Source organism: Nematostella vectensis, chromosome 7, assembly GCF_932526225.1.
Source record: "Nematostella vectensis chromosome 7, jaNemVect1.1, whole genome shotgun sequence".
In the NCBI taxonomy this organism is placed as follows: domain Eukaryota; kingdom Metazoa; phylum Cnidaria; class Anthozoa; order Actiniaria; family Edwardsiidae; genus Nematostella; species Nematostella vectensis.
Window position 1 is genome coordinate 7,383,841 of NC_064040.1, and position 25,996 is coordinate 7,409,836.

General features: G+C 39.7%; 4 protein-coding genes across 4 annotated transcripts; 3 read left to right on the top strand and 1 right to left on the bottom strand.

Moving 5' to 3' along the window:
- Nucleotides 1-587: 587 nt before the first annotated feature.
- On the bottom strand, nucleotides 588-1,514 carry LOC125568297 (transcription initiation factor IIB-like). The gene has a single exon (XM_048730219.1). It carries the CDS (start codon nucleotides 1,512-1,514, stop codon nucleotides 588-590), a length of 927 nt encoding a protein of 308 aa, XP_048586176.1.
- A 3,035-nt stretch (nucleotides 1,515-4,549) lies between these two features.
- LOC5520876 (calcineurin subunit B) lies at nucleotides 4,550-5,521 on the top strand. The gene has a single exon (XM_001640543.3). It carries the CDS (start codon nucleotides 4,640-4,642, stop codon nucleotides 5,108-5,110), a length of 471 nt encoding a protein of 156 aa, XP_001640593.2. The 5' UTR covers nucleotides 4,550-4,639; the 3' UTR covers nucleotides 5,111-5,521.
- A 135-nt stretch (nucleotides 5,522-5,656) lies between these two features.
- LOC5520776 (MAD2L1-binding protein) lies at nucleotides 5,657-8,083 on the top strand. Its single transcript, XM_001640544.3, has one exon. It carries the CDS (start codon nucleotides 6,196-6,198, stop codon nucleotides 6,952-6,954), a length of 759 nt encoding a protein of 252 aa, XP_001640594.2. The 5' UTR covers nucleotides 5,657-6,195; the 3' UTR covers nucleotides 6,955-8,083.
- A 443-nt stretch (nucleotides 8,084-8,526) lies between these two features.
- LOC5520777 (striatin) lies at nucleotides 8,527-25,960 on the top strand. The gene is made up of 18 exons (XM_032365822.2): nucleotides 8,527-8,969; nucleotides 10,418-10,521; nucleotides 11,132-11,287; nucleotides 12,730-12,975; nucleotides 15,065-15,282; nucleotides 16,398-16,574; nucleotides 16,863-16,891; nucleotides 17,034-17,118; nucleotides 17,868-18,169; nucleotides 18,540-18,595; nucleotides 19,778-19,894; nucleotides 19,971-20,018; nucleotides 20,131-20,252; nucleotides 21,468-21,635; nucleotides 22,121-22,264; nucleotides 22,627-22,734; nucleotides 23,400-23,486; nucleotides 23,718-25,960. The coding sequence occupies exons 1-18, from the start codon at nucleotides 8,790-8,792 to the stop codon at nucleotides 23,885-23,887; spliced, it is 2,517 nt and encodes an 838-aa protein (XP_032221713.2). The 5' UTR covers nucleotides 8,527-8,789; the 3' UTR covers nucleotides 23,888-25,960.
- The last annotated feature ends 36 nt before the right edge of the window (nucleotides 25,961-25,996 follow it).

Below are 25,996 nucleotides of genomic sequence, written 5' to 3' on the forward strand. Positions count from 1 at the left end.
CCTCAACGTGCCCATTGTACGCCGCCTCAGCGGTGGCCCAACCGACATCGACATCGGCACCTAGATCTATCAACAACTCAACAACCCCCACCTGACCTTCCGCCGCCGCAGCACCCATGGCCTCGGTCATGGCCTCTCCTCCGTCGGCACAATACTCGCCCATCACCTTCAAAACCTCTACGTGCCCGCCTTTCGCGGCCATGGACGCTGGATACACGAAGTCACAGGCGCCCGACTCACAACACATCTTAACGATCTCGGTGTGGCCGTTCATTGCGGCCCTGACCATCGGCTTTTCGAAATCCGTCGCACCCCAACTCTTACACAACCTCACGGTCTCGACGCACCCCTCCCACGCCGCGCGCTCCATAACGGCGTCAAAGTCTGCGGCTCCCCACCTCGCTAAGGTGGCGGCTTGATCCTCCACGGTGAGATTTGTAAGACTTCCAGCACTTTGCATATCCATTTTGTTATTACATCCACGTCTTTAAACCACTTTTTTCGAATTTTTTTAGACGTGTTAATTCACATCTACTCCGAACTGACAGTTTTCTGGAAATCCTGATTTCTCTGGAAATCAGGAAACATCATACCACACCAGGCGTACCCAGGACTGTGGCCACTTCTCTCGCTTTCCTACTGATGGTCAACTCGGAGACGCCCGTTCTTTCGGAGAATTTTTTAAGCGTAATATCGACCCCCTTTAGCCGTACCCAGTAATAGGTTAAAGCGACCGCAAAGGATTGTGGGCGAGCGCGATTCAACTCAGACGAGCGGTTCTTAGATCTGTAGTAGAGCTGGACCACCTCTCCCTTCTGTGTGGGGGACGCCGAGAATCTATCCATCACATCGTGAATGTGATCCACGACGGTGGGAGACGTTCCGTGTAGTAAGTAATCTTTAGGCATGTTAACACTAAAGATTTTTAGACCCTTAAGACAACTCTTCCTGCTCAATCCAAAAGTCTCCATTAAGGTTTTCGGTGTCTGACACTTACCGGACATCTTGTAGGCGTAGTAAATACACGCAAAGACGATCGCCTTCCGTGGGTCGCCGCGAAAAATCTGGCCTTTCGTCACCTGAGTGTATATCTCGTTAGCTTTGGCTACAATTACCCCACTAAAACCCATGTTCTCCACATCCTTGTCAATGTTTCTATCCTCAGACCTACGTACCTGGACCCGACTTGGATTCGAAGACCGTTTGCCGTCGGAATGTCCGTAAAAACCCCATTCTCTTTCGTGCGCGATCACGCGCTGCATCTGTTCCCCGCACTCTAAGCAACTAGTGACCCCGTCTTCTGTGACCAGGTCGTCATGATTGCAAAGGGTGTTACTACTATCCTCGTCTCCCAAGGAGGCTCTACTAGTCTCGTATTTGGTGAGGGCTCGGTCAAACAGTGCAAACTCCGGCATGAGGGTGGGGACGTTAATCCTGGGTACCGGCCCGTCGGGGATATTATATGGTGGTGGTGACCGGTCTTCGGCCGTACGTTCAACCGTTTGTTCCCCCATTTTATTGAACTGTTCACGTCTTTAAGCCACTTTTCAAAGGCTTTTTAGATGTGAAGTCAAGATGCTAGCCTCTCGAGCTGCCTCTAGGCGTGTTGTGTGTGGTCGCTAAGACTTCCGAAGGGGTCCGCGTGAGGGCGGTGCGGTCTAAAGTCTCCACACCTCATTCGTGGACTAGTATCTTACCCATCTTTTTTCGCCATACCGTGGCATGGAGACTAACATTGCTAGAACACCAAGGACAATTGTCGCCGCTCCGGCCACAAACCCAACGGGGTCGAAGCTTCCGTATTCTGAGTCTTCATAGTAATCAGCGTTACAACAGCAGTGTTCAGGCCCCGCATCCGCAGTGTTACTCACATTCACCTCCGGCACCGAACAACCGCCGGCGGTAGCCGCACCATCTCTAATCTTAACCTCCGTCTTTAATGTCATTTTATCTAGGACCCCATACGTCTTTAGACCAGAATAGCCTCCCCGAGCTCCCCCTAGGTGCGACACGTGACAAAATGATCGACAGGTTTTTGACAAAATGATCGACAGGTGGGCGTGGCTATCACGTGACAAAGTGATTGACAGGTTTTTGACAAAATGATTGACAGGTGGGCGTGGTCGTCACGTGACAAAATGATTGACAGGTTTTTGACAAAATGATCGACAGGTGGGCGTGGTCGTCACGTGACAAAGTGATTGACAGGTGGGCGTGGTCGTGCAAGAGATCTCTAGCAAACTCGCGCATGCGCAGGTCGCGAGGCTTGGCGGAGGTGCGCGGAGACTTTCGCGCCATTTTGGAATGAAATTTGGGGAGATCAAAAAGTTGCGCCAGCTGCGCCAAAACCCTACTACTACTCGGGCTACCTGTGGTAGCAAGAGTCAAGGTTTACCTTTTCTATCTATCTAGTCTATCTATCTATCCATGTCGAAAACGTGTAAGCCTGCGATGCTCAGAGGTCTGCGGTATACTCTGGCTGAAAGCTAGGCGGCTTTTGTGGAAGACTATTCTCGTTCACAAAATTCGGAGGGACACTACTCACACAAATGTACACGCCATTTGCATGCCAGGTTTGTTTCAAAGACTGTCTAGCATGTTCTACAACCAGATATTTGATGAATTTTGAATTGTTTTGCTATAAAGAGACTCGCTTCGCCTCGGCCTTCTTTCTCTGCAGCTCGTAGTGCCAATATTTCTTAGTTCTAACACATTCCAATGGACACATCTGATTCCGAAAAAAGAAAAGAATCAAAACATCGAATATAGGTTCGGATAAGTTTTTTGTTTTGTATTCAATTTGGACTGTGTCTCAAGCATTTTATCGCTTGTTAATCGCTCGCTACTGATCAGTAGCGAGCGTGGTGTCTTATCTTAATAAAGAGTAAAATTTATTACAAGAATGCCGGTCTCGTTATGCTAGATCCCATACTCAGTATGTCTAGCACCATAATACGGCGTAAAGCCCCGTGCAAACTGCGCCAGCACAAGCCAGCATTGCTGGCGAATTCTTGCTCGACTGACCACAAGCCAAAGGAAATGTCAGAAAGTCAATTTCCCATTTTGACATTTCCTTTGTCCTATAGTCAGTCAGTCAGTCAGTCAGTCAGAGGGGCTGAATTGAGAGAAATGGGTAATTTGTCAAATTGGAGCCCTTAAACCTTCTAACAATATAGCGAAACCCACCCCGTTTATACATATTCACTCTTTTTTTTTTTTGCAGGAGTTAACAAAGGCAATAGACCTTGAGGGGTGCGAACTTTCAGAATGTAGTTTAGACAAAAAACAATTTGCTTTCCAAATAAAGCCTAAAGGACAAAGAAGATATTATTTCTTCCATGCAGAAACAGAACAAGACCAGCAAGAGTGGATGCAAGCTATCTGCTTTGCCAAAGCATCAGGAAGTATAGGCGATGGGTCGCAAGCTTGTGTTGTGCAGTAGCTATACAAAGCCTGGAAAGTATTGGCCACTTTTCAAAAGCTTATGGTACAGTAGCTGTACAAAACCTAAGAAATATGTGTGACAGTTCAAAAACTTGTTGTACTGTAGCTATACAAAGCCTCAGAAATACAGTTTGCGTGTCAGTTCACAAGCTTGTGTTGTGAAGTAGCCTCACAAAGCCTCAGACAGTTCACAATCTTGTGGTACAGTAGTTATACAAAGCTTCAGAAACGTGTGACAGTTCACAAGCTATACAAAGTCTCTGGGGGTATGGGCCACAGTGAACAGTACAGTAGCTATGCAAAGGATCATGCCGTATGCATACCTGTCAACCTCCAAAAATCTTAAGGCTTGAGAATTCTTCGGGGGGAGGGGTGGGGTATATTCTTTTGGGGGGTAGGGGTGGGTTTAACTTTGCAGGTGTTTGCTGTATTAAAAGCTCTCACGAACAAATCCACTTATAGATCTCATGAGGGTGTTAAATAAATTGTGCTACACAAGGGAATTATTGTTTCAAATATTTTAATAGAAAATAGGCAAAATGACGGTTTTCTATAGAATATTTTTTCGGAAGCGATAAAAATGGCTAGAAAAGTGGAAGATTTGGTGCTCAATGCGGGAGAACGGCAGAAGGGGTCCAAAATCTTGAGACTCCCGGCTAATGAGGGAGAGGTGACAGGTATGGGTGATGGGTCACATGTTAGTATTGTAAAGTAGCTATAGTAGCAAGTAGTTGGTTAGACCAATGAAATCATTTTAGCTATTTATAGAATGTATATTTGGTTAGGGTCTTTAATTCTTTTAATGACTGTAAATAGAGTGTAGAAAATATGTAGATTTCAGATAAGGTAAAAATCTAGATTTTTAATGGACTACACTTCAATCATAGATTATTTTTTTTATGTTTACTTCACTCTTATTTACATTGTTATCGTTGTGATGCAAAAAATGAAAGCTAAATCTAACTTAGATATAAAGCATAAATTTTCACCCCCCAAGTCAACTTGTCTTTCGTTCTCTTATCTGGGTGCGCGTTTTTGTCGGGAAAAACGAAAAGTCTTCCAGGAAGTTCCGTGACGGGTTACCTGTGGTACGGAAACACTTGTTCTGTCACTCGTGACAAGAGTTGTTCCGCATTCAAAACAATCGTCGCCAACTCCTTGTCCTGAAACCGCCTTCATTTCGAATTTTGGCATCATGTCCTGCAAAAGCTATTTCTCCGAGAAAACACCTAAAATAGTGGTCAAAAGTCTCTTTACAAAATACGACAAAGACGGTAGCGGGAGACTTCAAAAGACCGAAATGATGGAGTTACTAAAGGTTGACTTGGGTCTAGATGATAAACAAGCCGAAACATTTCTCTTACTTGTTGATAAAGATGGCAGTGGAAGCGTCTCCTTTGATGAGTTCTACACTTGGATTCACGACAAAAACACGCTTCAAAACATCGATGATAAATCGAGGTATCACAAAATTCGGAAAGCTATTGAAATGTTCAAGAAATACGACAAAGATGCGAGTGGAAGCATTGATCGCGAAGAGTTCAAACAACTCATGCATGAAACAGGGAATAAAGTGAATATCGACAAGGCTTTGAAGAAACTAGACAAAGATGGAAATGGTCAGATATCATTCACCGAGTTCCTTGCCTGGCTTAACTGGGTATAATAATTTCAATTGAATCTTGAATTTTTAAATAAAGTTTTGTTTTATTTTTTAAGAATTTTCTGTAAATCGACCCAAGTGTTTGGCGCTGCTACCATGGCTGTGTTATAATAATGGAACAATGAACAGTACCACACAAATTTGTTTATTTGCGCATCCATAATGTTCTGGTAAAACAAATAAAACTGAATTGGCAGATACATTTGTTGTTAGCTGTTGGCAAAGGGTGGGTATCATATGGTGTAAATCGATAGAGCTGGTTCCTATCAGTAAACTTACCTAATTGTTTCAGCAATTGATAATAACTGACAGGAGAAAAATATGCATCTATGCCATTGATAGAATCAATATGACCATTGGAAAGATATGCATTATGAACTTTGAATGTCAATTAAAATTATTGATTAATTTTGATACATTCATTGTTTTTTATCTTCGATTCTTTTTTATTTTAATAGGGTGATAGAATAGAATGTTGAGGGGAGCACCCGCTCCTCCTAAAGCACAACAAATCATGTAGCACCCATCCAGAACTGAACACAGAAAAGTCTTCAACCCCTCCAACAGGCACGTTCCCAGTGTTCCCAGTTGTGCACGGTCAAAACCTTGTATTTGAAGATTCCTTAATAAAAAATGACCAACTTTTTGGATGCCAAGGGTATGTGCACGCGCCCCGTGCACACCCCCCTGTGTACGTGCCTGTCCAAGTTCAGAGCCATAGATTTTATCTCCAGATGTGTGAGGCCAGAGTCCTAAGACACTAGGCCACTTGGTTTAGAAGGTGTACTTTATTACAGATTATAATAATGCCATATACATATAGGCATTCAAGTCCCAGAATACAAAGCAAAATATTTTCATTTTTTCTGTTGATTTTGGTGATCTTGCAGAAGAAGTGTTTATCAGGAGCTAGGATTAAGTTGCCATCAATGGTAATCGGGTCTTTGAGGAGATCCGGGGGAGAAAGAACTCTGAAGTGGCAATGGACCCCACCCCCTTGCTTTTATCCTACCCTGTGGCTTAGGCGATTGTAGCGGGATACCTGTGTTCTAGTTCACTCCGCTGATCCGTTCCTAAGCCCACGCGCAATGGCCGCCACTGATAGTTCCGAATTCGATATAAAGTTCTCCCTTGAAGAGAACGACTCACGAGAAGTAAAAGCTCAGCTTCTAATAGTGTTTATAAAGCACTTGCTTCATGATCGATTCCAAGTACCGTGTACTATAGACCAAATTCGGAGCGAGGCCGAAGAGGAATCTTCGAAAGCCGGGCAAACGAAGAAAACTAGACTGTCCACCGACATAACCAAGAAGCGAGACAAAATAATAACTGATTTAGACATTTTATTCAAAAACCTAGAGGAGTTGTTCCACACTACAGACGTTGCATCTGTTGTCGTTATCTATGGTTCAACAGCTGTTAGTCCAAAGGAAAGCTATATCCTTCAATTTGATGCGAATTCTTCAAATTCCTTCACTTTAAGTTCTTCGAACAAAGAAAATCTCTGCTCATCTGGCCTCACTAACAGATTATGCAGAAAGCTGATTCGGGCGCTGATCTCTAATCCTGTGCTTAGCAAATTCCAAGAGATACCATTGACTCCGATGCTTGTATTTGTTAGTGTTCCAAGAACGGTAAAGAATTCTTGGTTTCGGCCAAAGCCTTCATTCAAGGTCCCTTGGAGAGGCAATTGTTTCAGGATTTCTGTATCATCTTCTAGTGTGCAAGATTTTCCCAGCCAATCAAGTGATCAGGATGAACTTATATGGATGCAGGCACCAATAACTATCAAGGGATTTCGTTTGAAAGTCAAGGAAGAGAATTCATCTTCTCATTTCTGGTCTTAATTTTACTCATATTAGAATATATATTTTTTATTTTAGACCAGGGCACACCTCTTCTAGGGGTGGGGTAGGAATTGGAGAGCTGGACGAGAGTATGGTACCCCCCCTCCCCCAACCTAATCCTTTTTACCCTTGTTTATGCTCTCACCACATTCTACCCTAAGATGGGTGCATCAAGGATTAGTACTACCCTCAAAAACAGGCCCATGGACAGAGAGATGTGAAATTGGACCGCTTGAATAGTTATCCTAACAAATTATCCTGGTGACAATTTCTTTGTCATTTTGCATTGTTTGATCACAAAATGCACTGTACACAATGTTCATGTGTTTTTATAACTTATAACTTGTTAAAGCTGATGCAACATGTTCTAAGTACAATTTCTAGCTAAACTCTATGGCTTGGCCATAAGTCATGCACATGTTCAGATTTTACAATGTGTATGGCTTCTCACAAGGAAAACCAACTTTTTTAATACATAGTAAATTGATATCACTTTTATAATCACATCATAATCATGATTTTACATGTTTAGTCAAATTTTATGATTCACCTTTTCATTTGTAGGTTAAATAGCTGTCTATTGAAATAACCTTACTCAGTAGCTAATTTCTTCCTGTGGGCCTGCAAAGGTTTAAGCAAAGAATTCAAAAGAATTAAGGCCTTACCGTGAAGGGAGGGGCATGTGCCATATACTTAAGTGCAAGAAAAGTATTTATCTATTTGTAAAGACAATGGCATTCCCTCAATATCATTGACAATGCCACAGTACCTAAAATTAATAAACTAACTTAAACACAGCATGTTTTTTTCACATTTTTTTTACATTTTTGTACAGTCAGCATATATTGTTTAGGCTCATCTACTCCATTGAAATGAAAAAACTGTCTGAGAGTATTTTGAGAGTATTTTTAGAGCTATGATATCAACAGCTCAATACAAGGTATACAAAAGGGATGACAATTATGTGGCCACAATAAGGTGTCCACCTCACAAGTAAAATATGTGATGTTACAATATTTATGCTGCAGAATTCCTTTGAAAAGAGGTTAAGTGGACTTTTTATTGTGTATTTCTATCCACAGTGGAGTTGGTTTCTATTGGCATTTGAATAAATTATTTACAATTCACAGTATGTGTCTTTGTTCTTTGTGCACCGACATGTGGGTGAGATATCTTAATTTCATTTTCTGAGATATCCCCCAGCCACCCTGAGTCAAGTCCTCAGGGGTTACCCGTGCTAAACCAGAATAAGTATGAGGTATTCAAATCCCACCTTAAAACTCACTTGCACTTCACCTGAGTGATCTGTGGTGTCTTCTCTTCGATTTTGTGGGTGGGGTTACCCCAGATAAAAGAAAGGAGGAATTAGATGGTTGACGGCCCCCTATTTACCACCCTGTCCTGTTATGTTTGCTCGTGCTAGATTTCCCTATCAACAAAACTGATAAACAAAATATAAAGTGGATTGGTGTGAAGTCAGAAGCTGAACATTCTGATCTCTGAACTGATTTCAGAAGTGAAGGAATTTTTTACACGGCCGAGAGGGACTGAGCAGTGGTCATGTGACCAAAGTCAGAGTCGAGAGAATAAACCAGAGATGTAAAAGAGTTGTGCGGCTTCGAGTCAGTCTATCAAAATCCATGGATTGTTACTGAATTTTCGCGCATATTGATTATTCACTGGATCCTTGACGAACTCGAGCTGATACTCTTTGTCCCAGGGAGCTTGCAAAAATTATCTAACGATCGTGTGTTGTGCCGATGTCGAGAATTTCAGTGTTGGAACGACACGGGGTTGTTTTATAACAGATATGGCGGTTTTTCTCTAGCACCGCCATGTACTCGATCGACATGGACAGTGACAGCTCAGGGAAGCTACCCCAGTCCTCCCAAAACATCGAGAATGATTCGGGGAACAAGTTTACGATCCCAGGAATATTACATTTCATTCAACATGAGTGGGCTCGATTTGAAATGGAGAGAGCGCACTGGGAAGTCGAGCGAGCTGAACTTCAGGTAAACGTGAAAATATATCCTCCTTTAGCGGATAACACAACTCTTGTACCTCAACTAACTTCCGTCTTGCGTACCACGTTGTTGTGCTTTAACTCTATTTCAGGATTTTCCTCTTTTTAAAGTTACTTCCACCTTGGGATTTGGCGCTGCAATACCAAAATGCAAGAAATAGTGTGACCTTCGCTATCACTGACAATTGTCTGATGAAGTAGAAGTTGTGTACGGTTATCAAATGCCGAGCTATATTTCGTATATACGATGCTTCTTACCAACAACATTGCCGTTTGAATAGTTCTCATGTTTGCCAGATGAAAAGCTTGATAACAAAATCAAAGGCAACTTGGCGCTTGCGTTGTGTGGCTTACGTGTTCTTGAGTATAAGAACACATCGCGTTGTTGTGCCATAAAGAATGCAGCCCGTATACACGAAAGACTATAAATTTTCTACGCTGCTTCAGAACCACTATAAAATTTTATAAGTGAGGCCCTTAATGAAGTCTTGTTCGGCTTTTCTTTGTTTGTCTTTAAACTGATTATCTCCACTTTCCCTTGCTCGTAATTTTGTTCTGTACAGTAGAACAACAATGTGTGAGAGTTGCCAATGCATTTAGCACAGATAGGCATACTTGTCATCTCCCGTATCTGATACCAGCTTACAAGCCCGTACGATTTTTCATGGTATGATTTGTTGCTTAACAATCATGCAACTAAACTACCGTTTGCGGGGTAGGATCCGGCTTTTAAATCTTAATTTGAAGCCGGCTTGTTCTCGCTTTGTACTAAGTATTCATGCTGGTAAATATCGACAAATCGTTATTGTTAACCTAGGGTTTCAAGAATCCCATTATTAAACTCAGCACTTGTCAAATGGGAGAAACGTCCAAGAGAATCAGTGGTCCCAATTTCTGGTCTAAGTCTATTTTTACCCAATGTATGTTAATGTCTCTTGAAAAGAAACGTCACGTTATTGTAAACATTACGGCTGGTTGATCATAAGAATAAAATCCAGGAGAGAATGGAATCCCATCTACTAATAGCAATCCAGCTGTTAAAGAAAACTCAAGCTTCATAAAAGCAACACTTGGGAATTATTGATTTAAAAATATACCACACTTTGTGAAGTCTGATAACAAACTTAGTCTACTCACTTTCAGTCAGTTCAAGACATAGGATTTGGGAAGATATTATTCATCAAATCTGTGTATGTCTCAATTGATACAGCGTCAAATAGTGTGGTTATACCATCTGTATCACTAATGTACAGTATTAAGGACTACGGTTTTAACAGTTAAGTGTATCAAGAGGCCTTTTGCCACAAGCAGGATGTTAAACCAGTATCAGAGACCCTTTGAGTACTCAATTAAAATGTAACACTTTGCAAGCAATATGTCTATTAATGCAAGCCTGTACGTCTCTTAATGTTAAGCTAACATAAGTTTTCTGTATAGGCTCGTATTGCATTTTTACAAGGAGAGAGAAAGGGACAGGAGAATTTGAAACACGACCTGATTAGAAGGATCAAGATGTTGGAGTTTGCACTAAAGCAAGAAAGGTGAGTATTAAACTTGTCAGTAATATTGATGCTAAGTAAACAGTAGTGTGTAGCAATTGAAATACTTTCACTTTGCCATTTAATATACTACAATCATAGAAGTGTTAATCTCTATCAGCTTTTTTATTATTGTGTACAGTTGAAAATATTTGATGGTCTACATGTTAAAGTCTATCAGAAAAAAAATCAAAGTAGCCATGCACAAGTTGGAGTTTAATACTTGGAAAATAATGAAAAAATGCTTTTCCAATGAAAATATATCAGTTATTGGTGTGACTATATTTTTGTAAAAGACACTTCATATGACTATATTTTTCAAGTAAGTAATATGATGGCCTGGCAGACCATGGCAAAGCATATACAAGTTCAGAAACTTCTTAGTTTCTGTGTTTGAGACTTTCTATTTTTTACATGCAAACCTCACAAATGAAATACCACATTAAAAAAACCCAGGTGTATAGCCACCAGACACCTTTTAAATCCTGTATGTTGTATTTCTAAACAAAATTATATTGGGTAGTCTCCTTATTGTTGCATGTCAATAAAGGGAAATCATAATGTTTCATTAGATTACTAGTGTTTTGATCACTTTTCCTGGTATGATTTCTAGAGCCAAGTATCACCGTCTAAAGTATGGTACAGACCTTGGTCAAGAGAGGTCTCCTCCCAAAGAACAGGAGCAGAAAGAGGAACATCCGAATGAAGTGACAGGATCTAGCAATAAGCCTAGTATGAACTGGCGGCAAGGAAGGCAGTTACTTCGTCAGTAAGTAGTCTAAATCATTGAGGGCTCATGATCTGGTAGTACTGCTAGGATGATTGGCCCTTTGGTATCTTCCTCATTCTGTTTATTATTACCTTTTTTCAAACACTTGAACATTTAGGTTGCCATTTTCAATACCCTAATTGCTTGAATAACAGCCATGGCACTTTATTTCTCATGTCACAGATGAGGTGCCTATCCACAGCAGGCACATGTCAGAATCTGTTTTATGTCTAGATTTAATGTGCAAGCAAAAATCCTCCCAGAACCATACAAATTAAACAGTTACAAGATGTTGTGCATGGTAGAACTATCAGTTGTTGTTACTTCCCCTGTGTATAATCCCATTCGCATCAAATTCTATTGAGTGCAACAAGTTTAGGTGAGGCGACATGACGGAAAAACATGACATGGCGCTTCAAATAAGCCCATTTCACATCAAATAAGGCGGAGAATTTCTCTGAGTTCTTAGTAACTGATAGCAAACAAAATATCAAGTGCGATTTTTTTTAAATTGATGCGACTTTTTGTAAAGTGTCATTGAAATTTGAGCTTTTTGTCCTCACGTTATTTGTGTTTTGAAAATCAGTCTGTAATACAAGGAACCTATAGCCATTGTAAGAAATTGTGTCTTCTCTCTCTATCTGGAATTGCACTTTTTCCAGGTTTTTCCGTCATATCAGGTGAGGCTTATCCGTGGGAGGGACCTATTCATATTTTTGGGAGGCACTTATTTGGTTTGTATACATGAATTTCGACCTCATTGGTATAGTGGACCTATTGTTGAATCCAGGACCCATGGTCCTTACAAAGTAACAAATAGAATAAATGAGGAACCTGGCCGTGCTTCTATCAGTCCCCACAAACCAACATCCCAAACTTGAGGGATGAGAATCCTGTTGATACTGCAATGACAGAGAGAAAAAAATGGCATGAAATTTTTCCAATTCTCAATATATAAGCTCAAGATTCCACATACAAGGAGTTCCTCTGAGCAAAAGCTTAATTCCAAATTTTAAAGAAATTTTGAAGATATGAAATTTAGATATAAGCAAGCAAAGTTGGCTTAATTTCTGATCAGAGCCCAACTTCTCCCTAAAAACGAGGAGAACTCAACATTTGAAAATTGCACTTCAAGCCTCATATCTTGAAGACGAATCCATTAGAAAAAAATACTTTTTGATATGTAGGTTTACATAACATAAGGAACCTCTATGCAAAAATTCAAGCTTACAAAACTTAACCAGACCTTATTTTGGGAAAACTTGCCATTTTTTTTGCCCTGTCTACTGCAATATAATGCAAAGAACCACTTAATTTAGGGTACTTAACCTGTAACATCACCCCATGTTGCACTCCTTGGATACTCCAGACAAAACAGACAAGTCCAAGTCTACAGAGAAAGCGCAAGCCTACCATGACATGTGTATTTGCTTTGCCACTAGGTATTTACAAGAAGTTGGTTACACAGATGCCATACTTGACGTCCGCTCGTCGCGAGTGAGGTCTATATTAGGTTTATCAGCAGCTGAGCCCTTGGCCCCTGCACAGATGAATGGTACATCACCCAGGAAGCCTGATGATGGCCCCGAGTTTATAAGAGAGCCATCCCCACAATCAAGAGAACCAGTATCTGTTAGACAACAAGCCCCAAGTTCTCATGATGTTGTAGCTCCAAACCCAATACGAAGGTGAGATTTGATTTGTCTACAAATTCCAATTTTTCTGTAAACAAGTACATCAAAAGTGTTCAATGCTAACAATTACACTGTTGCATTTGTGACAAGAATTTTCAGAATCTACCAAATAATTGTGTCCTGGTTGCCAACCAGGGACTAACAAACATTTGCAACTAGAAAGTACAAGACATTCGAAGATTAAATAAAATACTAGTGGTTACCCGTTAAATATTCACGAAAAGCAATTCTTTGTTGTACAAAACTTTTTAAGGTATATTTCAGTCCTTCAATGTATTGGGCTTCCTGTTGCTTTAGGGGAATAGTATGGGTCGTCGTTAACATTATTTAAACAAATTCCTCCATTTTGAGTCCCCAATATATTTATCTCATAATTAATTTACCTTAACAAGATGTGAAAAGGCGCTTTCTATAGAATACCGCCCGTATTTTAATATTCAACCTTTTCCTATATCCATCTTGGGAACCCTGTGCATGATGTTTTTGGTGGGAATCGAACAACCAAATTCAAACCCCGCAAGTTCACACGGTCATATTTTGGGTTTAAAGAATAAGAGCAGAGTGGATTGTGAATCCTCTCTTTGTTGGCTTTCTTGGGCTTCTTGGTGTGTTTTATTTGGTGGTCGATTCCATGCTTTTAAATAAAAATCAATGTGACATAAAAGGTATGTGGGTCTGAAAACACAAAATGACCGCCAACTATTTGTAATAAACAAAACCTTTGCTTTTATAAAAAAAAATCAGATTGATCTGATAAAATAAGAAGTGTTGTGCACCATCTCCCTCTGATTAATTAAATAAACGTTTATGCACCGTCCTCTAATGGATTGAATTGAAGTTCAAAAGTCAAAAGTCTTGCAGTTGTAGATAAAAGCTCTTTTCTTCCTATTCTTGTTTGGGAACCGTTTTGTTTATGCACGATGAAGATAAAGAATTTACTTTCTTTTCGAGGTAGGAATAATGCCTTTCTAAATAACCATAAAAGACGGTTGTGTTTCCAGCTACAATTAATCTATCTATGCAATGAAAATACGGCAAGTATTCAAATTCTTTTTAAGATTTGATTTTCCATGCGCTCCAAGGTTTGTTTACACATCTTCCGAAATTGTCTAGAATACGATTTCTCCTCTACGATGATATTTTTTGAGATAGACTTACTACTGTATATTTTTTTTCTTGTGAGACACGGAGGTCTAAAGCTCATTAGTCCGTTTTGCTGCGGGAAATTTATTATTTTGTGCTTCTGTGAAATCTTGAAAATGTCGTCTTTGCAAGTGTGATCCTCTTGCTTACAAAAATGTGCGAGTTAGAACCTTTTCTATCGGACATAATCTTGAAATAAAAACAATTTTGCACACCTCTAGCTCAGCCGTTTTTTTTTTTTTTTTTTTTTTTTTTTTGTAAAAGATGGTCAACAGTCCATTCCTTAGCGTATTATATATAGTATAGATAATGTGTAAAATAAAACAATAAATTGTGTCAGTCAAAGATAAATAAAAGGTGACTATTATACAACCAATTCATGGTTTTATCCTTCGCAATGAAAGTTTTAACTGTGTGACTAAGAAGTCAGAATATTGATAAATGATCTCTTTCTTATATAGTTAAATATACAGCAGTCTTTTTGCAAGGATATTTCACTGGAAGTATCTCTGTTACTAGTCCATTTTAATTGCTTTGTTTGACGTGGTATTGTGTTAGAGCATAAAACAGTGGCTTGACTGACCTTCTTTATAATTATATATGCATATGAAAAATGACAAACTTTGGGCTCTTATTTTAGGAATGGTCTTGGAAGCATATCAGCAAACTGAGCTGAATCCCCTTGTATGCAAATGATGATGAAAAATACAATGTATATAAACATATTTAAGAAATGTACAACCAATTTCTATAATTAGTCATGTAATAAGTACCTCTAAATTCTAAATCTCAAGATTGTTTATGATTTATTATAACCATAGATCAAGTTTATTGTATTTTTTTTGTACTGTGAAAAAATGATGGCTTATAAATTTTCAAACCTTGTCTTAACATCTATGAAAGTCACTTATCCTGATTCAAAGTATTTTTCCCCCCACAGAGCACCACCTCACATTCCTCCAATTGGAAAGAAGCCTGCCGACGAAGACTTTGAATCAGAAGCTGCTGTGATGGCAAATTTTGATTTCTTAGAGAATGATATTGAAGATGAGGAAGAAAATGAGGATGAAGTGGATGATGGTGGTAGTGCAGACGATGAAGATGATGAGCGAGATGTCCTCAAGACAGAAAGGCGCATCATCAAGAAACCAAAGACAGGTAAACTGCCACTTCATCAAAGATGAAAAGGTTGAATTAAAAATTTACAACTAGTTTCAACAATTATTTTCTTGTTGAGTCACTTTCTTTTTATGTTTTTCAGTGGAATTATTGGTTAAATCTGATGTGTTATTTTAAGATGCGACAAAAAAGTATATATGATTGATAACTCATCCAGTGCAACCCTCATCCCCAGCACCCCTTATACAGAGTTTTTTGTGACAAATCTTATGTGGGACAGTCAAAAAGGGTATCTTGAATGTGCCTTAGAAGTGTTTATAATATTAAACAGTGTTTTTTAGAAGTGTTTTAAATATTATAACTCTTTCAGTGCGAGGCAATAGTCCTTCAACTGCCTCTTTCAAACAAGCCTTAATCAGTGATTTTTTTTTTTTTTTTTTTTACCTTGTAATGAGTTATTTTATTTAGGACATAGACAGACCCAGATTTTTTACACTAGACTCAGATTAGGACTTTGTGCACTTAATTCACCTTTATACTTCATCAATTGTTCTCCATCACCCTATTGTACTTGTGGTGCTTTAAAAGAAGATCCTTCATACGACCTGTTAGCCTGCCCTCTGTTTTCTGCTCAACAAATTTCACTTTTTGCCTCAGTCAAGGTCATTGACAGCATCGCACTGATCCAATTCAAATTCAAAGACAAAAACAAATATTCTTCTTTGTGGTGCTCCGGCCCTAAGGTTTGAATCTAACGCTGAAATCTTTGAAGCAGTTAGAGCTTTTAGCTTAAAGATCCAAAGATTTAGATAAATTTGTGTATTGTTTTATAGCCAGCTATTGTTTGTATTATGTTTATTCTTTGTTGTGTCTGCTCTTTGTCCCCATTAATTATTGTAATAATAAAAAGTCCCCCTCGATAAGCTTTCTGCTTTTGGGACTATTGCCAATAAATATTGTTTAACTAAAAAAAAAAAAAATTATGAGGCCTTAAACAACCATATTTTTTTTCATGTAACATTTGTTAAAGGCCTGAGATCCTGGTTCTAGGCCTGAGACCTCTTTACTTTCAACCCTCACTGTTACATCTGTAACTCTGCTAGATAAAAGAACTTCTCTGCATGGACTTAATAGAAAAGTTATTGACATTCCAGATTCAAATGAAGATCTTAGTCCGGAGGAGGAGGAGGCTCTCGATGAGTTCAAGTTTGTGATGGGTGATGACGATGACATGGACAGTGACTCCACGGTCATAGAAGTACCTACCGGCAAGGACTTAGACGATGTCAATATTCACATGCCTGATGGAGAAGAGGGGATGGCTGAACAAGGTACGAAACTCTTCTACGCAAACAATATTTGGCAAATGATATTTGCTTATCATCGTCATGAGCATTTTTTGTGTGTGAATTATTTCCTGTTAGAATTGTTTGAGTGATTTTGAATGATTCTTAGGTGGAAATGATCTGGTAGAAAGCTAGACTGTTCCTGCTTTTGCTTGAGAGACCTGCAATGAGTGAAATAAACTAGAATTGGCCCTCCCCCCAGCTCACAACCCATTAAACCAAATAGGCTTATGACAACTAGAAGGATACTTATCCCCAGAAATTCCCTTTCAGATCACCTACACCCAGATGGAACGCCAAAGGTAACTTCTTTACTGCTGAATTTTCCAATTCTTTTGTGACAAACTTGATATGTTACTCAGCTTTTCTTGAAAAGAACAAATGCCCTATTGATTCAATGTTGATGAACTTGTTATTTAACTTTTAGCTTTTATTTTTTACTAGGATGAATGGGATGTGGACCCAAGCATGTTGGCCAAATTGAAAGAACAGTACAAGAAGGAAAGGAAATCAAAAAAGAATGTCAAACGTAAGTACAAAATTTCACATTTGTCTTCCATTTTTTTTTAACGCTTCTAAACAATTTGTTTTCCTTCTCTGTTAGTTAGTTCATCTGTGTCCACAACATGGATGATATTTTGTTAAAAAGTTCTAGAAGTTTAACCTTATAATACATAGGGCAAAATTACTCAATGCTGATTGGCTACTAGACTTGCTCCAAGTTGACCTCAGAGTCAGTAATTGAGGCGAGATTAAATAAGTGTGCGAAGCAAGATTAAATTAGGTTGCGAAGCGACCATGCAAGTGAAGAAGCGGCAAGAGGTCAACTTGTTTTACCTAAATGGCTTTTGATCTCATAAATACTGGCACAATTTTTTTTCCAATTTTTAAAACGACTGAACAAGTCCAATTTACTATGAGCATGGTTTTTTTTTAATTGTGGGCAAAATAATTTGCTTCAATTGAATGCACACAATCACTGAATTTGCTCTTTTATATAATGAAACATGTAATAACATGGGTTCCTTCTCGTGTTTTCGTTGTTTTCTGGTTGTCTTTGCCAAAGAGGGCTTGGGCAATTATGGAAAACACTTGTGAAATTAATTCCAAATTTTACTTAGCCCATGTTATTACAAGAAACAACCCACATCATTGCTTAAGGCCAAAGAAATTCTACAAGACAATAATGGATGTTTGATGATCCAGGGTGATGCTGGTGCTGTTTGCACAAGGGTTTATTAGTTTCAGTACCTCATCTTCTTGGGTTTGTGTGTGCAGGTCCCCCCAGGTCAGCATTACAAGTCATGATCGCTAACCTTGGGGGAGATGAGGAGATGCCACCTCAGTCCCAGTCTACCCCAGCTCCGGCTACCACAGGGCCCTCTCCAGTCAGACTTGTTGGTTCCCGCGCCATGTCAGAGATACCCCCACCCATCGGCAGTGTCAAAATCCCAACCAAGACTGAAGCAGCCCCAGCGGCAAGCTCTCCACCAAAGAATGAGCCTTTTGAAGATGCCTTGGGTCTTGGGGAGCTTGCGGAGTTGACTGTCAATAATGAGGCTGAAGCTCTTAGTTATGAGGTGATGACTATGACCCTTTGTGATAAGTAAAAGAATTATGTATATTCACCATTAGATAAAAGATCATTTACATTATCTGTTTATGTAGCTTTTCAAGACATTTTATTTAAAGGATGTTTGACTGAGGGTTCCATAAACCGATGCACTTTCCATCTCGTCATGAATCTTTATATTTAATTCTCCTAGGACATTTCTTATTGAATAGAAAAAAAAACCTGGGGTTTGTTATCAAATACAGTTGAATCATGCTTAGTCAAACTCTGAAGGGAAATAAAAATCAGAGTTAGTAGGAGCTTGAGTGGGATCCCTCACTTACTGACTCCCCACACTCCCTGTATACTTGCATTATTTTGTTTCCTTTCCTTCATAGATCAATAAAAAAGACGAATTTAGGAAAACTTGGAACCCTAAGTTTACACTGAGAAGGTATGTCTTGGCATTCAAATAATCCTCAATGTACCAATAATAATAGTTGGTACTTCTATTAACCCATTGACTCCTGGCTTTTTTGGAGCTGAATTTACAAAAAACAGACTGAAAACAGATACCTCCCCCCCTATTCTGAGTTTTATACAGCCCGTCAAAGTCAAACACAGCTGCACCTAGTCAGCGGTATCCAAGCTTTCCAACAGTGCTTTGCGGTCCCCACTTTTAATCCCTCGTCGATGTGCTGAAGCCAGCACAAGTTGATGGTTGCTTGTATTTTTCATCAAAAATACAGCTATGAGCATATTAGGAGAGTGTCTCAGGACATCATGAAGTCTTTTGGGGCATAATTGAGTGCTTTGCTTATGGATATTTGCAAGCAAAGGTGGATTCATGATGATTTTTTCTTGTTTGGCTTTGCCCGGATGAGAAAATAATTTTCTAATGAATCACCACAGCTCTCCTAAATGGTGTCTTTTCTGAAACCAAATTGATTGCAAAATTGTTTACACTGCTATTCTGGGTCTGTATGACCTGGAATTGATTCGTTTGGCTTCGGGGTGAAAAGACTTATAAAAAACCATCTGACTTTGGGGAGAGGAGTGTTGACTGGCCCTCCCCTCGTGAATTTTCCCCTGTATCTCCCAGAATGCTTTGCAATACGTAAACATATTTTCGTGGTTGTACAATCCTTCAAGGAATGGGCATTGTGTTTTGAGGCCAAGGAAATGTACCTGGAGGATCAGAATAAAGGTATCTATTTGTGTCTTGAGCTGTGTTTGCTGATCTCTCTCCCTTGTGTGGTATTTTGAGCGTTTTATTGAGAGGGGTGATTCTGCTTTTCTCTCCTTGTTCGATTTGAGATTTGTCAAAGAACCTGTGCTATTATTTGGCTTAAGAGTAGATGTTAACACCTTGGTTGGATGCATATCTGCAAGACCATTTATCCCTTAGACTGATGCCTGAGTATCTTCATCTTGTTGTGTTTATTTTGAATTTATGAATTTTTTGGGTTGTGGGTACTTCCCAAAGCCGGTACAGGCCGGTTCAGGGGTCAATGTGTTAAACAATCACCTATTATTAGTGGCCAAACTCTGTTTGGACAGAACTAAGTGTCTTCTTAAATAATAGAGGTGCACCTTGTTCTATAGTCACTTGACAGTAGTTCTTATCCATTTTCAGCCATTTTGATAGCATAAGATCGGTGTACTTCCACCCCCAAGAGGCTGCAGTCATCACAGCCTCTGAGGATCACACAATGAAATTGTGGAACCTTCAAAAGACAGTGCCGCAAAAGAAGTAAGCAAAATAATGATAAACACTAAATTTTTGCAAATATATTCATCTCACAATCTGTCATTTTCTGCCTTTCAAGGAGTAATATTTTGGATGTGGAACCAATATACACATTTAGAGGACACAGGTAAGTTTTCGAATTTTTGTCTCCCGTTCACCCGTCCCCACCACCGTCATAACAGTAAAAAGAACTGCAAAATTAAAAGGACATGTTTTAATGTTTACTTTCCTATTCAAAGTGCGGCAGTTCTAAGCGTGGTCATCAGCAGCACAAGTGATATGTGTTTTAGCGGAGGGGCTGATGGTACAATTCTCTGCTGGAATATCCCATCATTAGACCTGGACCCTTATGGGCCTTACAGTAAGTTAACCTTTTGGAATATGGACGTTTTACTAATTTCTTAGAATTGATATAGATTATACAAGTAATAACTCCTTTTGGAATATAAGGGATGTTTCACATTGTAAATGCTTGTTTTAGTGATGGGAACTTTTTAAATTTCTTTGTTCATTAAGGGGACCTAATTCTTGAGCAAGAACGTTTAGAGTGGTTTCAATTAATCTGTGAAACACTGTTAGTTTTTGTGTAACAGTGCGTGATATACAAAACAAAACAATAAAGAACAAAATATTTTACTAGTATTTCTATATGTAAACGTGTAGTATGCCACTAACTGTTTCATGGATTAATTGGAACCACTCTATTTCAACTTATACTGTACAAATTGATAATAGCAACACTACAACGAGTATTGCTATTGACATTTACAAGTGTTACTTAGGGTAGGTTGTGCATTGTGTAGGTCCAAATGTGTTACTTAGGGTAGGTTGTGCCTTTTTAGGTCCAAATGTGTTACTTAGGGTAGGTTGTGCCTTTTTAGGTCCAAATGTGTTACTTAGGGTAGGTTGTGCCTTTTTAGGTCCAAATGTGTTACTTAGGGTAGGTTGTGCCTTTTTAGGTCCAAATGTGTTATTTAGGGTAGGTTGTGCCTTTTTAGGTTCAATGTGTTACTTAGGGTAGGTTGTGCCTTTTTAGGTCCAAATGTGTTACTTAGGGTAGGTTGTGCCTTTTTAGGTCCAAATGTGTTACTTAGGGTAAGTTGTGCCTTTTTAGGTTCAATGTGTTACTTAGGGTAGGTTGTGCCTTTTTAGGTCCAAATGTGTTACTTAGGGTAGGTTGTGCCTTTTTAGGTTCAATGTGTTACTTTGGGTAGGTTGTGCCTTCAAGGTTCAAATGTGTTACTTAGGGTAGGTTGTGCCTTTTTAGGTCCAAATGTGTTACTTAGGGTAGGTTGTGCCTTTTTAGGTTCAATGTGTTACTTAGGGTAGGTTGTGCCTTTTTAGGTCCAAATGTGTTACTTAGGGTAGGTTGTGCCTTTTTAGGTTCAATGTGTTACTTTGGGTAGGTTGTGCCTTCAAGGTTCAAATGTGTTACTTAGGGTAGGTTGTGCCTTTTTAGGTCCAAATGTGTTACTTTGGGTAGGTTGTGCCTTTTTAGGTTCAATGTGTTACTTAGGGTAGGTTGTGCCTTTTTAGGTCCAAATGTGTTACTTAGGGTAGGTTGTGTATTTTGTAGGTCCAAATGTCACAGGAGCCTTGTTAGAGGTCCATACCGATGCTGTTTGGGGCCTTGCTGTGCAGACCAACTCCCTGCAGCTATTATCATGCTCTTCCGATGGAACGTGCCGATTGTGGAACCCCACCCTCAAGTCACCCCTGCTAAATACATTCATTCTAGATAAAGGTATTGCCTTGTGATTTGTGATTTATGTGGCTAATAGAGGTCTTACTAAAACTCCTTTGAAGTAGAATGGAGTTTATAAGATAGAGTGTGTTTTTTTAAAAACCCGTGAAATACTATTTAGTTTATTTAGTATTGGTAATGTTTCGAACCAAACGACACTCTGAATTAACGATCTCCGACTTTCATCTCCCTTTATTCGAATCAGCTCTCTCTCCACAATCTGTCTTACAATCCCTCACGAGTTCACCCCGTGCCTGATACATGATACCCGATCCTATTACTCATTACATATTACATAATTGGTGATCATAAACTAATAACTTTAACAAAACGGAACTTCCGGAACATTTAGTACTAATTCACTGTAATGTCTTTGTTTCCTTTTGTTTTGTTTTGACTATTACACTTTAACAGTTACATTTTGATGCATCAGACCCTATAGTCTTGATTGCCCTCTAAATGATCAGCTTGTTGCTTTATTCTAGAATCCAGCTGCACGCCAACATCTATAGACTTCCTTCGTATGGACACCTCTCAGATGGTTGCATCTTACTCCTCCGCCCGTGCTGCCATCTTTGATCTGGAAACCGCAGAAGCTGTTGTGAATCTGGATAGTGCCAAAACTTACAGTAAGTAAGGTCTAAGTTATATGGGCAACCTGTCTAATTAGCGACCAACTCAGATAACTTTGTAAATCTACTCTCTCGCAAGCGATTGCCTTATCGATTCGACTAGTTCTTTTATTGACTACTAAATATACAAAATTGACTACAAAATATTAACAAAATCTAAAAATTAAAACGACCATATCGATTATTGTATTTCATGCATCCTTATTATAACATAAAGAGCAAACATTTCCTTTTTTCCTTTTCCTGTATTGATTGTATGAACAGCCTGGATAATCGGATATATATCCAATCTGGCGCTAATCAGTCATGATCACGCCTTTGTGATTATTTTGTGTACTGATGAATCAACTCTCCTCCAGATAACAGCCCGTCCACACAGATTAACAAGGTGGTTAGCCATCCCACCCTTCCTGTCACCATTACCGCGCACGAAGACAGGCACATACGCTTCTTTGACAACAACACAGGTATCACAACTGTCTTATGGCTGAGCCTCTGGCATGTTCTGTATAAATTGATAAGCAGGCCCGTAGCCAGGGGGGGCTCGGACGAACCCCCCCCCCCCCCCCCCACCCCCACACGGCTTGAAGGTCCGCTCAGAACAAACAAAAATATATAACGTTTGGCTGGAGATATACCGTGCACATCAATATATTTTCAAAAAAATATTTTTATAATAATTATCTTTATAAGTATCGATATATGTTAAAAAGCACCATATTATAACATTTTAAATACAAGATTGATTACCTAATTGTAATAAGGCGAGAAGAGGGGTATACCGGAAATTTGGTCCGCTGAAAAAACGAACAACCCCGCTCAAAATCCTGGCTACGGGCCTGTAAGCTTGCCATGGGTGCAAGAGCCTCGTTCCCAGGCTTAAAAATAAGTCGAACCACCACCACCACCACCAGTCCTTCTTGGCATTCTTTCATCGCTCTTTTGGATTTTCTGTGGTGCGAGAACCTCTTGTACCCAGAGTATGATTAGTTTGATACTAGTGTAATCTTACAGTGATATATACTCAAGTAACTATGAAATGTGTCGCGCAGTCTTCATTTAAACGTTTGTGTAAATTTCTGTTGAATGTTCTGATATGTTTTCCCCTGATGCACGAATGATCGTCATCCAGGCAAACAGATCCACTCCATGGTAGCACACTTGGATGCGGTCACGAGTCTAGCTGTAGACCCTAATGGACTTTATCTCTTGAGTGGAAGTAAGTTGGTATTTAAATTATGATTTTGCTATTTAGACATCGACGCATATTTTTTTATGAAAAAAAAAACGGACTGTCATACAGATTGACGGGATGCAACATACATACATACGGGCAGACAGACAGATAAAAACAGACAGACAGATATAAGTAGGGGACATAGACACTTTCAGATATCAAGCGAGGCAAGCCACCCATATAGATTATCATTGTGACTCTTTTATCTCTCAGGTCACGACTGCTCCATTCGACTTTGGAACCTCGACAGCAAAACGTGTGTCCAGGAAATTACATCTCATCGGAAGAAGTTTGATGAGTCTATCTACGATGTTGCCTTCCACCCAACCAAACCATACATTGCGAGCGCTGGAGCCGACGGCCTCGCGAAGGTGTTCGTATGAAGATAAACGAGTGCCGATCAGTGTCCGACAAGACGTCGATGCCGGCGATACCAACTGCAAATACATAACTCGATAAACTCCCGATCAGACAAGGAGGTCTTACGAGTGGGTATCGATTGGCTGTCAAGATGAGCCGTTTGAAGTGTGGCCACACACTCAAAGGACTTCTAACCATATGAAGGAGCCTTACTTGTGCTCATCGACAAACCTTAAAAGACTTAAACTTAAAACAGACAGCATCGAATGATCTTCTATCGCGGAAGGCCAGAAGGCTTAGTAGCCTAATGCAGTGGTAGAAAAGCTGGAATTTACACGAGTGGATTATGACTGAGTGACGACTCCCGGGGCTCTACCGAGAGTCTCTAAGGAAATCGACGTTTCCGCTGCCACTCGGGCTGTATTTATTTGAAAACTTTGCCCAAGGTTTTCATTAGTCTACAAGAGTATTTCTAGGATACTTCTCGCCTAGTAGTTTGCCATACTTTTCAACGTTGGGATCACGCAAGGGAATTTGTAAATGAAAAATAACTTCGAAATTTTCGGAAGAACATGTTTGCTATCAAATGAACTGTAAGTATATGTGCCTCAAGCGCTTTTTGCATGAAGGACGCGAATGAAATTGTGATCACATTTTAGGTATAGGCTAGTGATGCACTCCTCTCCAGGTATCTCCAAGTGTGCGTTAATTAAATAATCTGGATCCGACTTGCGTGACACTGTTGTTTTTGAATTACCATATTGAAAAACGCCATTATGCACCAGTCAGTTGAAACCACGGCACCCCGACCCCCGGGACATAGCGGGCAAATAACCATTCATCTGGTGTTAAATGCGCGTTACTTTCCCGGCCACCGGGGCCTGTGACGCTGGTAAAACCCCCGATACATGGCCCCGGTGTTTTGCGATAACATCCCACTACCGAAAGCCATACCTTTCTTTGAGCTGACATGTTAGGTGAACTAAACTTCGGCGGTAAAAAGCGGGTGCATGCTATGCCCACTATCGGGCCCTCTCTAGTATTTTCAGCACAGGCTGCCCCAAATTTAAAAATAAACAGACATCAATAGATAGGGTGTAAACATTTTTTTTCCAGTCAATACTATCAAAGATTTAGATATGCAAGTATCTTTGTTAAAAGATTATAATTTGAATACGCCGGGAAAAAACTGGGGAAGTCCAACGCAATTTCCGGTTCACCGTTACTTCCCCGCCCCCTTTCCCGGCCTGTTGAGAGCTTCTGTTAAATCCCCTGTCCCCCGGTGGACTACAGGTGTTAAATCCCCCGCATGACCGCGTTACCTCCCCGGTATGTCCGGGGGGCCGGGCTGTCAATTGACTGGTGCATCCATATATCATCTCATTTTTTTATTGTTGAGTGAAACTCATTACCTCATTTTACACCAATTTTTTTATTCTTTTTTTTTATTATTCTTTATTGCGCTGGTAAAAAAAATCGTCTAACAAGTCAGATCCAAGATCTTAAATGGGAAAAATTAAATTTTGGACCCGTTAGTTCATAGATACCTGTAAAGGAACTTATCGAAGGATCCAGTTCGGGAATCCAGGAGATTGTAAGGTTGGACTCGACCCTCGGTATTAGAGTAGTGATATCAATTAGTAGAGATATAAATTAGTGTTGTGTGACGTGACTGTGTCACGCTCTTGTCCTAGCTGTGCCGCACTCTGAATCTATACCCATCTCATAATTGATGTTGTGACTGAAATGTTGTGGTATCCCCTTTCATAACTCAAAACTGGTAGCTGTATATCATATCCATTCCATTCATAAACACTAGTTAGACAAGGTACGGTTACAGCTAGCGTTGGCCGAGTCTATTGCCAGGAACGGGGCCATAAGTATCCAGTTTCAGGGATTTCAGTGGGAGTACATTCGAAACATATTCTTTTGATTTAGGTCTTTCAAAGAAAATCATCCTGTCTTGTCGATAATGTATTTCTAACAGGCCTTTTCTAATGTACCTTGTAAAACAGACAAGAAGTGAACGTTAGATATAATAAATTGGCGTTAGACAAAAAGTGAACGCTAGATATAATAAATTGGCGTTTTGTGTACTTCTTCTGGTTGATTGATTCACACGACTAGTATAT

Coding starts and splice junctions, on each gene's coding strand:
- LOC125568297 (XM_048730219.1), bottom strand. CDS start 1,514: ATGGGGGAACAAACGGTTGAACGTACGGCCGAAGACCGGTCACCACCA.
- LOC5520876 (XM_001640543.3), top strand. CDS start 4,640: ATGTCCTGCAAAAGCTATTTCTCCGAGAAAACACCTAAAATAGTGGTC.
- LOC5520776 (XM_001640544.3), top strand. CDS start 6,196: ATGGCCGCCACTGATAGTTCCGAATTCGATATAAAGTTCTCCCTTGAA.
- LOC5520777 (XM_032365822.2), top strand. CDS start 8,790: ATGTACTCGATCGACATGGACAGTGACAGCTCAGGGAAGCTACCCCAG. Junction 10,522..11,131: donor TTTGCACTAAAGCAAGAAAG/GTGAGTATTAAA, acceptor TATGATTTCTAG/AGCCAAGTATCACCGTCTAA. Junction 16,575..16,862: donor AGAGGGGATGGCTGAACAAG/GTACGAAACTCT, acceptor ATTCCCTTTCAG/ATCACCTACACCCAGATGGA.